Genomic DNA, 15,169 nt, shown 5'->3' with positions numbered 1-15,169 from the left:
CGAAGCAAAAACAGATGTACAACACAAGTGTCAGTGCGTTCGTCCCTTCACACGTCAGTTGTGCAATCCACATGACAGGGTGCGCAGGAGGCCCAGCTTTCTGATGGCAGCAGAGAACTTGTTCTGTTCCCTTTCCACAGATGTCTCAAGTGCCCAATTTAACTTATTTACTGTTTTTGTGTTATGGTTCAGAAAATTCGATTTCTCTGTTGTGCAAGCAGGGTCCATCTGAGCTGAAGTAAATAACAGCAATTTACTTGTAGTGTTCTGCTGCCCTTGTCCCTGCACTTAGTGCTAAGCCCATGGAGGGGCTCTTTGGAGGAGAGCTATTGATGGCCAAAGGTTTGGTTGCTGTAGAGAAAGCTCTGATGAAGATGGAAGGATTTGTTTCAATAAACTCCTCTGACCTCTTCTTCAGAGAACAATCTTCTCTTATCGATGTAATTCAATAGGACTTTAAATGACAAGATTCATGCGTGGCCCTCGCAGCATAAATCTGCTGCTCTGGGTATTTTTCAGCCGTGTATATCCTTGAGTTTGGAATTGAGTTATGCAATGCTCATTGCAATGTATGACGATGGGAGGAAGCGCTTGTGAGGCAAGAACTGCACCTAGAACACCTGTTCTTACTGCTTGTAGTTCAGCACTTGCCTTTGTATTTATAAATACATCCCTGATTATAGATATATATCACTGTAATCAGATTTAAAATCTTCCAGTATTTTTATGACCAGTGAGTATTGATCTTAAAATCACATTAGGGAGGAAGTCATTTTGCTGTGAAAGTGCTTATATCTTCAGCTGCTAAAAGTTCAGAGTGTTGCAGTGTGTGTGCAGTGGGGCTGAGATGGATGTTCATAGGAAGAGATGCACTGATATTCAACTGAAGAAGGCACCCATCAGGAACAACTGAATTCCAGGAGAAATATGAGGAGCATTGGAACATTTGCCTTCTGCAGAGATTCTCCTGCTGCAAAAACCTCCTGCTCAGAGTGTGTGAATTGCCATTAACAAATTGGCTTAAGTGACTGAAAAAGCAGAATATTCCTAATAAAGTGGGAATTCAGCTATGTATGACCTTCCCATCTTCTGCACATTCTGTTTATAAAAGCACTGTGTACCTCTGGGGCCTCGCCAAAGTACATCCCCTGTCCTTGGGATCACTGCTTGACAAGAATGATGACATAAGGGAATGTCCAGATCCACGTTTCTTAATGTCTCTCCCTTTCTCTCTTAGACCTGGTTAAGAAGTTACATAAAGCTGTTCCAGGCTCCGTGCCAGCGCTGCGGAAAGTTTCTGCAGGATGGCCTGCCGCCCACCTGGAGGGATTTCCGGACACTTGAAGCTTTCCATGACACTTGCAGGCAGTAGCAGCACAGCCCAGCAGGTGATGTGTGTGGAGTGAGCAGTGCTGGGCTGGGAGGAGAGCTGCTGGCCTCACTGCTGGCTTCACTGCTGGCTCTGCTTCTGACCCATCCGTTCTGCACTAAGCAGTGAGGTTGCACTGATGCAGTTTGCTGTGTCAGAGTTCCTCACTCTGCAAGGTATGTGTGAGACTGATGGGCTTTGGAGGTGGTGAGGAGCACCTGGTGACTCCTTGGTGCTTCTCAGCTGGAATGATCCATCTGGGGAGATCTGATGGTGATGATCTTCGCCCCAAATTTAATGGAAGTGCCCCTGTATGGTTGGTGTTTTGCAACAGAATTTGCTGTGTTAAAGATTTTTTTTATAAGCTCAAAATAAATTTTGTATTTCAGAAGTTGTGCTATTTCTTTCATTATTTAACCAGCAAAAATCCTTGGGATCGGTGTGAGTTTTTCATAGCTGCTTTTCTTTAGAAAAACTGGAAGCATTTAAACATGTATATGCTGATATGATAGAGTTCTGTTGTGAGGCTGCTTATCTGTGCAGGTCTTTTTCTGGAAGAGATGATGGTGTTGATTAGACGAGGAGTTTCAAAGGCATGCAGCAGCTTGGAAGATGCAAGGCACTTTCAGAAGCAGGGGGGAACAGATGTTTTCCTTTACTAAAATTGTCATGAAAAATGTTACCAAAATTTGCACGTATCGAGCAGTTAGGAAACGCATCTGAGCAGTGACTCAGTGTAACTCGTTTGTCCTGTTCTGGGACTGAAAGCAGGAAAATAGTTCAGCCCTTCAGTGCAGCTTCTGAGGTCCCTTCTGCTTGCCTGAAGAGCTTTTGGTGATGTAAAGATCAGAGGCTTTGGTGGTGGCAAGGTTTGCTCTGGTTGTCAGCAAGGAACGTTTAGTGCAGTTAACCACAGTGCATGGAAAGGAGAGGGGGGAGCAGGCAGGAGGGGAGGCACCTGAAATCAGCTGTTATCTTACAGCACTCATTGAATTCAACTGGAACCAACAGCAGTTGTGAAACAGTGCAGTTAGCAGTGATGGGAACAGAAACGTGATGGTGCTGTGTTGGTGTAAAAGACTGAGCTTCCAACGACAACGGCTTGTTGCGAGGGCAGTGTGGGATGTGGGAATTCCAGCTTTCTAGGACTAACTGTGCAGAAGCAAGACTGGCTCTTACAGAGGTGAGAGGTGGTTGAAAGAAAATTTGGTGTGTCTGACCTCCTTTGGGGGCATGGCGTTGTGTATTAAGGATGAACACGTATTTGCTTGAGGAGGTTGGTGGTTTGATTCTTTCTTTTTTAACTCCTTTTCCCCCCATCAGCAAACAGAAGGGTTGCCATAACAGGGAGGTAATGCTGTGTCCCATCCCACTGCAGCTCGACTACCTGGCTCTTATTTGACCCAAGCAGCCTTTGTGATACAGAGATCACCCAAGACAGAGCAGTGTGTGCATCTTAGATGAGAGAGCCTTGTAAATAAGCAGCCCTGCTATCCGTCCCATTACTGCACTAATTGGAAGGCCTGGGTTTCCGATGGAGTAAGCATTTTTTTTTAATAACAAAAAGGTCATAATATGGTATCCAGTCTGCTTTAGGCACTGCTGTCTGCTCAGTTTTGTTTATACTTAAATAATGGTGTAGAAAGCAAATCCCAAAGTTCACAGAAGTATTATATATGGAATCGTGTACTGGCACTTGGAGATAATTAGTCGCAGAAAACAACATCAGCCAGTTCGTGTGTTAATTGAGCCTGAAAACTTAAACCTGTAATTGGCAAGCCTAATGGAGTGCCATAAAATCCACTGTAGTTACACGAGTGCAGAAATAATTGTGCTGGGAAGTGTAACATGAACTGCATGCCCTAAGGAACTGCAGTGGGAAGGGGTCTGCTCCCACAGGCCCTGAGAGGGGCGCTGCTGCCGATCCCTGCAGTCTTTTTAAGTGTAGCAGCTTGCAATATTTCCACTTCAGGGAGTGGAACTGAACAGGACGAGCAGCCTGATGTTTTGTTTGTCATCAGAGTCTGTTGCAGCTTTTGGAACCGCTCAGATCCTCAAGGCCAGCAGTAAGGACCACGATCCCCAGGGAGCAGCTGCCTCATGCTTCTGGAGCATCTCCTGGACCTGCACTTGTCCTGCTGCCTCTGCCTGCCAGGCAGCCCTCGCTGCCCAGTCCCTAGCAGAAGGAAAAGTCTGTGTGCTGAACAATGCTGCTGCTTTACTGCTCGGGATACGGATGTCACAGAGCTGCATTTTATCACACAGAGGTACATGAATCTCACCCAGTGCTGCAGAAGAAGGCCTGGCCTCGCCGTGTTGGCGCAGCATCGCTCCCCAGTCCCTGTGCTCTCCCATCACACCCCTGATGGGCAGAAATCCCTTCTTATTTTTCCATATGCAAACCCCTCCTACTGTTCTCGTGGAGCTCACAGGTGCTAAAGGTTACAAAATCCATCTTTTCTCTAAGAAAGCAACTTAATTAATGTGAAAGTTTCTCCCAGGAAGGGAACCCTCGGCAGATATGCGCTGCGTATCGCAGCTCCCCTCTTCCCTCCTAGCACCCCTCCCCAAACCACTTTAATTTCTCTGCCAATATTGGACAAATGTAACAGGCTGACTTTTTAATTTTCTACTCCCAGGTCTCCCTTGTCCCCTCATGCATTTTTCATCACAGCTCGTGGCTCCCTCCCTGCCTGCCCTGTGAACAATATTGATCGACTGATTAAGCCATCAAGCCGTGGCAAACAACTTTAATTTTCAAACCAAAGCCTTTTAGTTCTCTTCCCTCTCTTGTATATTTGTTACCTCCTTATGAAGTTTGTAATGTCTCCTTGGAAACAAGCACGTTGATGTTTGGTTTTTTCTTTTAAATTAGCGCCCAGGTTAATTGGGAGCCGTGCACCACCAATAGCAATCCACATGAAAATGTAAGAAGGGAAAACGGGGAGCTCTGAGCACAGGTTTTGGAGAAAAGAGGGCAGATGTGGCACTGAGGGCCATGGCAGTGGGCACGGTGGGGTGGGCTGGGGTTGGATTTGGGGATCTGAGAGGGCTTCTCTATCCTTCATGATTCTGTGATTCCCCATAATTCAAAGCCAGATCCAAACTCGCAGGGAAAGAATTGCTTGCGATGCTTTGCCTGTTCTCTTTGGTGTCTCCACCTTCCTCGAACCTGTCTTAAGCTCTGGTGATGATGAAGGGAGAGGAGATTGATGTGCCCTGAGTCCCAGGGAGAGAACGTGGCACCGCAGCCTCGCTGCACGCGGCTCCGTGAGGCTTGTCAGTGCTGCTCTGCGGGCTTGCAAATTGCTTTTCAAGGTAAAAGTGCAGCTAAATAGCAGGATATTTATCTCCAAGCCTTCGAGCTCTGCATCGGGTAATGATTCTGCATTCATGTCTTAGGCACTGCGCTTTCAGGCAGCGCGGAGTCTTGAGAGCACTGGTGGAGAATCGATGGAGACGGCGTTTGTGGAGGACCTTCGTCTTGAAGCTGCCAGTTCTGCTGCACCCAGATTTGTGAGCTGCAAAGATGAGCAAAAAAAAAAGACCCCCAAGGAGCTGTGCTGCCTGCTGAGGCCTCACCCGCAGTGCCAGGACCCCTTGTTCTGCCCCTGGGCTCTGCAGGGAACCCATCTCTCCTTGCCCCAAGCCATGAGGTGGCCCCGCGTGCTCTCACTGGGACAGGAGCTGTGAGGTTCAGTGGCTGCTGAGCATAAACTGTGCACATTCCTGTTGCCCTCTGCCTGTGTGGCCTTATTACAGAAGCGTGCTGTAGATTTACTTCAAATACATGCAACAGGGTGACAGATCAGCCTCGAGCTGCCTTCAGTGCAGGTTTTAGCAGTGAGTTTAGCACCTTAATCCATTTCCTGGGCTTCTCCCCCCTCCTTCCCCCCTGAACTTAGTACAGGACCTGCTTCCTTGCTTGGGGTTGAGCCAAGCAGGCAGCGTAGGAGCCTCAAATTCCCCTAGTTTATCACTAATGCACTACAGCAGGGCAGGCTTTAGCTCTTCATCTCACCTGGTGTCCTTCAGAGATGTTCTGTGCACAAATGGGAGAGCAGCTGCTCTGCTGGGTTCCCTGCGCCTGGCTGTGGTACAGGCTCAGAAGCAGCCTTGTGTGGATGGGGTCGGCAGCACCCCTGAAACACGGCTGCCTTCAAGCACTTGGAATTGTTTTCCAGCTTGCTTTGAGGAGCTCAGAAACTGGTTTGAATCACAGCTAATTAGTTCCTATCAGGATGTGCACGTGTTGTGAAGAGTTAGAGATCTTGAGGTCATCTTTTCTTCCCTTTTCAAATCGAATGATCGGAACAAACAAAGGCGCCAGGTTTCCTTCTTGTTAATGTGGGGAAGCTCTGCAGGGAGTTCAGGGGGATTCCTTTGCAGCACCCAGTATCTTTTGTTGTACAGTTTGGCTTTTCTGTGTGTCCGTAAAGCTCATCCCATAGTATTGGTTTTCTCTGATGAAAGAAGAGGAAAAAGCTGAAGTGTGATGACCCTGACCACATGAGATGGTCAGGGTCGCACACTGAGAACGTGCTGCTGAGAATCACTGAACTGTTAAGGTTGGGAAGGAGTGCTCAGATCCCCAACCCACCACCCATGGGCACATCCCTCAGTGCCACATCAGTGCCATGGAAGATGTTCTTCCCACCAAGCAGACCCTTTGGAGCCAACAACCACGGCAAATGGCAACACAGTTCGATCCTCACATCTAAAATTTGTCTGCTGCAGAGAAACGCAGGGAAAGTAAACCATGAGTATTTAATAGGACACGCCAAACAGGAGAGCTGTGAAGTTCTGCAGGTCCCCTTTGTTGTCATGGTTTGGTCCCTGTCGTTATGGACACGTGTGAAATGAGAAGTGCAAACTCTGGAGGTAGGAGAGTGCAGAAGCTGTGTTCAAACCTCAGTGAGAATATTAGCATTTATTTTTAATCTGAGAACATTTATAAAAGGTTTTCTTAAGGATGAGGGGAAGGGAGGTGATTCAACACTGTATTAAAAACAAAATGTGTGCCTTTTCCTAGTGAGATCCACATGAGAAGAGTGGGACCGTGAGGGTTCCCAGAGCCGGGGCCGTGCCTGGTGTGTTCCATAACCACACAGTGCTGGGATTTATGGGACGTGGAGAACTGGATTTCTTTAAAATGTAAATGTTGAGAAGGGTTGTATTTTATCATTCATCCCTGAGGTAGTGCAGGTTTTATAAAACACTTTGTAATCTTGGGTTGATTGATGTGGATGGGAGTTTTCCATTCGGTGGATGTTGGACAGGTCCCAGGGCGCAGCGCAGCAGCCGTCCCTGCAGGGATTGCTGTCACCCCCCGTAAGGTGATGCTCTTGGACAAGAGGAGCTGTGTTCTCAGGCTGAGTAAAACAAAGGTAGGCAGCTGTGAGCCCCTGACACAGCGAGAGGTGAGAGATGGCTCCAGGCAAAGAGCTGGTGTCCCACTGCTGGCCGGAGAGCACCTCCAAGGACGTCACCGGCGTCCTCTGCCCATGTGCTCTGCTGAGCTGTGTGCTCCTGAGAGATGGAGATTCGGGTATGGCACAGGAGCACGGGATATGGCATGGAAACCTCAGGGTGGGGACGCTGGGGACAGCAGTCAGAACACTGGAGATGGTGTGGGAGCACTGGGGATGGAGATGCTGAGGATGGCGCTGATGCTACAGCATGGGGACGTGGTGTGTGGTATGGAGACCTTGGGGACAGTGCAGGGACACTGGGTATGGCATGGGGACTCCGGATGGCACAAAGACACTGAGGGCAGCACGGGGACCTTGAGGATGGCACGGTGACACTGTGTATGGCATGGGGACCTGGGCGATGGATACATGGGGTACAGCATGGGGACCTTGGGAATGACATGGGGAGACTGGATATGGCACGGGGACCTTGGAGACAGCATAGGGGCCTTGGGGGTAGCACAAGGACACAGATTGCAGCATGGTGACATTGGTGACGGGAACATGGGGTATAGCACAAGGACTTTGTGGATGGTATGGGGAGACTGAATATGGCGTGGGGTCTCAGAGTACAACGTGGGGACAGTGGGACAGCATAGGGACCTTGAGATGGCGTGGGGAGGAGGCACGCTGTGGGGTGTCTGTGGGGCTGCATTCAGGGTTGGATTTGGGATGCAGGATGAGGAGAGATGAGCTCAGTGCTCATCTACCAGTGCTGTTGTGCAGGGAGAGGGACTGAAGCGTGGAGCTGCTTAGGGAGAAAAAGAGAGAAGCAGGCTCAGGCCTCATGGAGAGGCCGTGGGGTGTTTCTCCCACCAGGATTTAATGACATCCTGTGCAAACAAAATGCTTGTATTTGCCCAGGGACCATATTAAAGAAATATCCCAATATGTGGTGTAATATAGACATAAATCACATTGCTTTTTTGTAATGTGCCTGATCAATCCGAGCAGCAGCTCCCCTCCTCCCCCCATATAATGATCTTCGGTGCAAGATTAATAGCAGCCGGTTCAAAAGCATTAAGATGACATTATCTCAAAAAAGAGCAAACACCATTAGAATTAAGGCTTGTCACGGGGCCGACATTCCCAGTATCTGTGGGAAAAGGGGAAGAGCGGAGCTGGGGCTGTGTGTGGCACAGTGCTCACTGCTCGCTGGGTGCAGTGCTTTCTCCCCATCTCAGGAGAGGAGGAAGGGTCCTCTGTGGTGGGGAACGGCCTCAAGCTCTTCGATGGCATCTTGGGATGGGTGCATTTCGTGGACCTCCCTCCTTTCCTCCCTCCCCTCCTTCATTAACTCGACCGTTTTCAAGTGCGAACGCCTTGGTTGTAAATCTGAGGCCATTTAGCAGCTGAGGTGAACTGTGAAAAGCAGCTTTGCACCATTTGCAGATTGCTCGGTGAGCTGAGAGCTGACGCTGCTGACTCACGGGCTGAGCTGTGCTGGCAGCCCACCAGCCCAGCACCACCCCCCCCCCCATCCCGGCTTTTGGCAGCATTCAAAGTTCATTCCAAGAACTGAAGTTTTCTGCATCCAGCAAAGCCACCTGCTTCCCCCGAGTGCTGTGAGCGGCACATGGCAGCTCTCTCTCCGTCCGTCCGTCTGTCCCTTTCCTGTCTGTCCAACCATTCAGCCCCCTCCCAGCCCAGCATCTGGGACCAGCTGGTAGAACTGGGCTGAGGACACCCTGGGCAGAGCCCTGCAGTGCAGCCCCAGCACCTCTGCATTAATTGGAACAAAGGGAAATCGATAATTGCTGCGGGTGTTCTTGCTCACCTGGGGCCCAGAGGATTTTGATGCGGTTTGATGGGGCTGGACCCACCTCCCTTTAATTAAACGTGATCCTGAAAATTAAAAGGCAAACCTATTGGCTACTAGAATTAAATCAATCTGTGATCGGTAACGAAAGAATGATGGAGGGGGCGATGCCCAGGGATGGACAGACATGCTCAGCAGATGTTCTCCAAAGGCCACAGCTCAGCAGGAAGCACTGAATGCAGATCCCCCCCGTGGCATTTCGAGGGCAGTGATGGGCAGGGAGCCCATCTGATCCCACTCCCTGCAATGGATGAGGACACCCACAGCTCATGGGTGCTCAGAGCCTCCCCTGACCTCAGGTGTCTGCAGGGCTGGAGCATCACCACCTCTCTGGGTGCCCTGTGCCAGCACATCCCCATCCTTTTTTCCTTATATCCACTCTAAACCTCCCCTCTTTTAGTTCACAGCCATCTCCCTGTGTCCTACCCCAGCAGACCCTACTAAAGAGTCCATCCCCTTCAGTGTGACCACGATGCTTGCCTTGATGACAGAAAGATCCTGGAAATATGTGAACTAAATGTATTTCCTCATCGTGCCTGGAGCAGTCAGCAGAGGGGTTCACCCCCTCCTTAACTGAGTTGTTTTCTTTACAATGCTCAGAATCACAGCCACTGGAGACCCCATCCCACCTGAGACCCTCACAGTGAGCACGTACAGTATGACGGCGTTGTGTAACATGTGGTGGAATTATGTGCAGATTAGGTAAGCAATCATAGAGCTGGAGGCTCCAGTGTGCGTGGGACCAGCAGCACCCAATGGGCACAGCTGTGCCACCAACCAGCGTCTGGCAGCTGAAGGTCTGGGGGCAAAGTGGGGACAAGGGAGAGAGCTCTCTCCTCCATGGGGCACGGCTGGCAGGTGCTGAAGGATTGATCTCAGTGTGATCCATAATTCATGAGCTTCCTTTTACATTTTTTTTTCTTTTCCTTGAGCAGCTGTGAGTTCTGAACCACGAGCTGAGCGCAGCGCAGCAGACACTGCTGGGACCAGAGGAGCAGTTGGAGGAGGGAGCGGTACCGTGTTGTCATTGCTGTTCTCTGCTGCCTTTCATTGTCCCCAGCCTCCTTTCTCTGTCACCCACCTGTTGGTTTTCCCTTGGAACTGCTGAGTTCCCTCACAACCACCAACACACCGACCGTGTCCCCAAATGCTGCATCTCTGCAGGTCTGGAACCCACCCTCCCTGGGCAGCTCTGCCAATGCAGCACTGCTCTCTGGAGAAGAAATTCTTCCCTAATGCCCAGCAGTGATGTGGGCACCCACATGCATGGAGCTGGTGGTGCTCAGGGCAGCTTCATGGAGGTGATGGACAGAGCACAGCTGGGTTCGATGCACAGATGCTATAGGAGGCACTGAGTTTTGTGCCTCCTATCATAGAACAGTTTGGGTTGGGAAGGAACTCTGAGATCACTGAGCCTGACTGCTGGGTTGGATTGTCAGCAGAAAGAGACGTGCAGCAGCAGAAGCTCTGCTCTGAGAGCCTGCAGCCACCTGCACGCAGATAAATACTCGAGTGAAGGAGGCTTCAAGCAGCTCCACTGCCTGCAAGATGCATTTCTGCTTCTAGCTCCTCCCCAAAGAGCACACAGAGGGGACAGTGGTAAGGTGTTATGTGTTCATCAGATTGCATGTAATCATCCCTGTACAGTGCTGGTATCAGTATTAGATATGGAGGTTGGTGGCCCTGCACGTGTCAGGGGAGTTGGAACTTGATGATCCTCGAGGTCCCCTCCAACCCAAGCCATTCCATGATCCTGTGATTCTGTGCTGGGTGTGGGGTGCTGCTGTGATTCAGGCACATCCCTTGCACCCACATCTGTTTCCCCGCAGCCAGGCATGGTGTGCTGGCCGTGGGCCATGACGTGCATGGGGTCAGCCCCAGCACTCAGACATGGCGAGAGTTGTGAACTAAAAGAAGGGAGGTTTAGGCTGGATATAAGGAAAAATAATGGGGAGGTGTTGGCACAGGGGGTCCAGAGAGGTGGTTGTGCCCCATCCCTGCAGACACCTGAGGTCAGGAGAGGCCCTGAGCACCTGGTGGAGCTGTGGGTGTCCCAGTTCACTGTGGGGAGTGGGACCTGAGGGCCTTTAAGGGTTTTTCCAACTGAAACAGTTCTGTGGTTCTATGAAAACACTGCACGATGCCCTCAGTGCAGTGTCGGAGGGGATCCCCTTTCTGAGCATGGGGTTCTGGGAGGGGCTTGGAGGAACCCTTGCTCCTCTCCTGCTTCTTCTGTGTGCAAAAGTTACAGGGGAAAAAACAAAACCAAAACCAAAAACAAAATAGCAAACAAACCCAAATGCAACCAACCGAACCCAAGCACTTCATCAGCAGCAGTTGGACGGGGGCCCACAGCACAGTCTGGCGCAGCCTGGCACGGCGCAGATGGGAATCCTATATGAGGCTCCTGACTCACCGCACAAAAAACAACCGATGGCACAGAGGCGGCGCTGCCCGAGCAGCCTTCCCTTCCCTGTGCTCTCAGCCCCATGGAGCCCCATGGGCCCAAGTGTGCCCAGGGAGCAGCACAGCCATGCCTGGTGCGTGGCCAAAGCCACGGGGTGAGGAGGTGGGTGCCGCAATTGGGGTTTGCCCCCTCCCCTGGATACTGATTTCCCATTGCTCCTGACATGCCGTGCTTTTTGATCCACCTGGGTCATGGCCGCCAAGGGGCCAGCGCTAATGATATGCTAATGAGGCTAGGGCAATCAATGAGCCTTTAATCAGGTTGTCGATTTCCACCACGGGTGCTTCTGGACTCCAGTTGCAGTTTTAATGTGGAGGGGTCTTTGGGGCCACTTGTCACAGCGGGGCCGGGCTCTGAGTGGACACCTGTTGGCATTTATAATCACTATCATCACCATTTAAAGATATAAAGTAAATTTAAAGTGGTTTTTGGGGATTGGAGCATCCTTGCGATGCTGCTCCCTGTCCTGGCAACTGAGCTGAAGCTTGCTGCTCCAGGTGGCACGGAGGGATGCTGCACCCATGGCACACAGGGGTCCCTCTGCCCCTGCTGAGGAAGCCCTGAGGGTGCAGACATGGGGTGGGCAGCACAGCACGGCATGGCACAGCTCTGTATGGCACTGCATGGCACTGCATGGCATGGCACATCTCAGCATGAAATGGCAGCACTCAACATGACGTGGCACAGTATGCTATGGCACAGCATTGGCACAGTGTAGCTCAGCACAGCACGGCACAGCACAGCTCCAGTGTGAGCTAGGCCAGGGCAGGGATGGCACTGTTGTCCCATCATGGTCCCCATTGCTGGGATGGGTTTGGGTCATCACTGCGCTTTCCCACCGCTGTGCTCCCTTCGTCGGTGAGAACAGTCTTTTCTTCACACTTAATAAGCCCTAATTTTCATCTTATTCGTTACTGCCGACTCATTAAGCTGGCAAGGAATTAAACGAGGTGAAATGAAAAGAACTGAAAGCAGACGGGAGGGTCTGGGGGGTTTGGCTTTTCTTAAAAAGAGACCAGCACATAATCTCCCTGGATTAAGCAGGTGAGAGTGACTAACCCTGCAGAAGGGCAGGGAAGACTTAATGAGGAAGCTGCTAATGAAGTAGAGGTGCCATGGGACCCTGGGGGTCCCCATTCCCCGGCCCTCCTGGTGCTGGGACCCCATTGACACCTCCATGCCCATGGTGAAGGCAGTGCACACGTCGCACCTCACCCACTGGCTTGCACTGGTCTTACTGGTCCTTACTGGTTTTTGAGCTCCCCCACACACAGGCAGGGACATCCCCATGGCCTCCCCTGCCTGGTGCTCCCAGGTCCTTCTCCTGATCCTCGTGGCTGTGGGTTGGTTCCCACCCCATCATCACTCCCAGCCCTGCTTCGCATTCAGCGCTTCCCCGTTTAAACGGTGACCCCGCCGCACTCCCATTCATTTTGATGCATTTGGGATCGTAAGAGGCTGTTATTTTATGATGGATTAACGATGCTGTATTTGCTTTCAGCCTGTTTTACAGTGCCCCAAGTGCCTCGGCTATAACTCTTCCGTTTATTTGCTTTATTATCCTAACAGGCTGCTCACGGAGATTACTGCGAAAGCACCTTTCTCCCCACCACGTGCCCCTGCAGAGAGGCTGGGGCCGGGATCCCACAGCAAGGAGAAAGCTGCAACGGCTGGAATACAGGCCTGTGGGATGCTCTGTGGGATGCCCTGTGATACCCTGTAGGATGCTGTGGGATGCCCTGCAGGGTGGTGCAGGATGCCGGGGGATGCTCTGTAGGATACTGTGTAGGATGCTGCAGGATGCTCTGCAGAATAATCTGCAGGCCAGGGAGCAGCAAGAGAAGGAGTGGGCATAGGAAGCCATAGCAGCTTTCATTTGGTGTCCTCCGTACATCTATCCACATGCATGCAAGGAGCCAAGGGCTCAGGAGAGGCACTGTGGAGCTGCAGGTTGTCACATCCATCCCCTCCATCCTCACCGCCCTGCTCCATCCTCCATCCAAGGAAGGGGTGACCTTGGAGGCAGCCCCAGCCCAACTCCGGATGTCCCTCTCCTCCCTCAGGGCCGATGTATTTGCGGTGCAGAGCTGTGCTAATAACTCCCATTAGCACCTCTGGCTGATGGACGGCAGCACCAGGGGCCAGATTCAATTTCTGCTGAAAGCCCGAGTGCTAATTTCCAGCTGCAAAGATCAACCAAGAGCTTTGGGGACTGAAGTGCTGGGTGGAGGGGGAAATGAGAAATGAAAGAGGAAGATAAACATGAGAGTCATACAAAACAAATAGCTGGCAGTAACTGCATTAAATCAGACATTTTTTAAAGGAAATATTAAAATATTAACTGTGTAATTAAGTACTTATTAATTAAAAAGGAAGCATGCCGCATTGAGCTGAGCACAGCTTTAATCAAGTCAAGTGCAACTTCTTGTTTAGATCAGCAGACCTGGACCTGGCTCCCCAAGACCTTGGCTTGGGTCTTCAGACCAAAGCACTGGGAAGCCTCAGACCTCCAAGGGAAGATACCTAGTGGAAGATTTCCTAATAGGAGGAGGAAAAAGACCTGAAAGTCCCTACATCCCCTTAGGGAGCTGGAGCTACCTGGGCTGGGCAGAGCACCCTGGGGCAGCAGAGGGGATGGGTCTGCACAACTGGGAGCCGCCATCACAGCTCCAGCATCTTGGCTGGTGGGCAATCCCTACATTTCTGTGACATCCAAACCTTTCTGTGGCACGGAAGGACGTGGCTCAGCAGGCATGGTGGTGATGGGTCAACGGTTGGACTTGGTGAACGTAGAGGTCATTTCCAGCCTCAGTGATTCCATGATTCTATGACCTCAAGAAGGTCTTTTCCACTCCGGATTATCCTGTGATTCCACGATGTCATGAAGGTCTTCTCAGCCTAGGTGATTTCATGATCTCATGAAGGTCTCTTCCAAAGGTCTCTTCCAACCTCAAGGATTCCATGACCTCATGAAGTTCTTTCCAATCTGGGTGGTCCTGTGACTCCATGATCTCACAAAGGCCTTCTCCAACCCGGATGATCCTGACCCTACATCACACCAGGGGAGGCTGACACTGAGCACTGGGTGATCAAGACCTGGCAGCGGCTGCAAATGGAAGCGGTGGCATCCCCAACCCTGGAGGCGTTTAGGAGAGGCGTGGATGTGGCCCTAAGGGACACAATCACATCCCACAGCTGCTCTGTCCCCACGCAGGGACGCAGTGCCACCAGCCCCAGAGCTGTCACTCGCTTGGCACTGCAGGGGTCACATTGAGCCCCATGGCAGCAGTTGAGCCGTTGGCTGCTTCTGACAACTCATCCGTCACAGAGCGGGGCCAGCGGCTGCGAGACGCCGTGGAAGGGAGAGAATTAAAAGAGGGAGAGAGAAAGAGCAATCAATACATTATTTAACAGCAGGAATGCAAATGACAAAAAATTAATGAGGACTCTCCCCCCCCCCCCCCCCACCCCTTCCCCCAACCCTCCTTTGCAGTGAGATTGCTGACAAATTCTCTGGAAAATATCAAAACAGCCGGAGGGTGTAACCTGCCAGAGTGATGCACCATTATCTATTATTGATGGAAACCTTGACACGTTCCCTTTAAAAAAGGAGAGGGAAAGGGAGGGAGAGAGGGGAAAAAAATTGCATCTAATCTTTGTTTTAAAGCTGCAGTCACTCCTTTTCTCTCCCCCGAGGGTGGATGAGACGCTCAGGTCTGCACACCCAGCAGCTATGGAGGCAGCACATGTGCTTCTCCCCCGTGGTGGTCCCATAGAGTCCACTAATTGTCACTTAACGATGAAGTAGGGCTGAGCTCGTGGAGGTGGAACCAGGGATGGGGTCTGGGGTCCCCGGGGTAGGAGGGGAGCAGAGCATCAAAGCAGGGTGGCGTAGGGCAGGGGTGGGATTCCTCCTAGGAAAATCACCCAGCGCAGCGCGTTGGCTGCACTGCTGAGTGGGGAGAGGCAGGAGGCAGCGTGGAGCAGCTATCAAGCACACACTGCAGGGATTAATACTTTATAAATGTCATTGGCCTCCTGAC

At 51.2% G+C, this 15,169-nt stretch overlaps 1 protein-coding gene across 1 annotated transcript in view; it reads left to right on the top strand.

Annotated features, from left to right (window-relative positions):
• The window catches only part of MED27 (mediator complex subunit 27), an 80,476-nt gene extending 78,684 nt beyond the window's left edge, over positions 1 to 1,792 (top strand). The window contains exon 8 of the mRNA XM_048965661.1: positions 1,238 to 1,792. Coding sequence (XP_048821618.1) covers positions 1,238 to 1,372 — 135 coding nt within the window. The 3' untranslated portion in view covers positions 1,373 to 1,792. The remainder of the gene's footprint in view (positions 1 to 1,237) is intronic.
• The last annotated feature ends 13,377 nt before the right edge of the window (positions 1,793 to 15,169 follow it).

The sequence above is a fragment of the Lagopus muta genome, chromosome 19 (assembly GCF_023343835.1).
Source record: "Lagopus muta isolate bLagMut1 chromosome 19, bLagMut1 primary, whole genome shotgun sequence".
Lineage (NCBI taxonomy): Eukaryota > Metazoa > Chordata > Aves > Galliformes > Phasianidae > Lagopus > Lagopus muta.
This window is presented reverse-complemented; position numbering and strand designations above follow the sequence as displayed.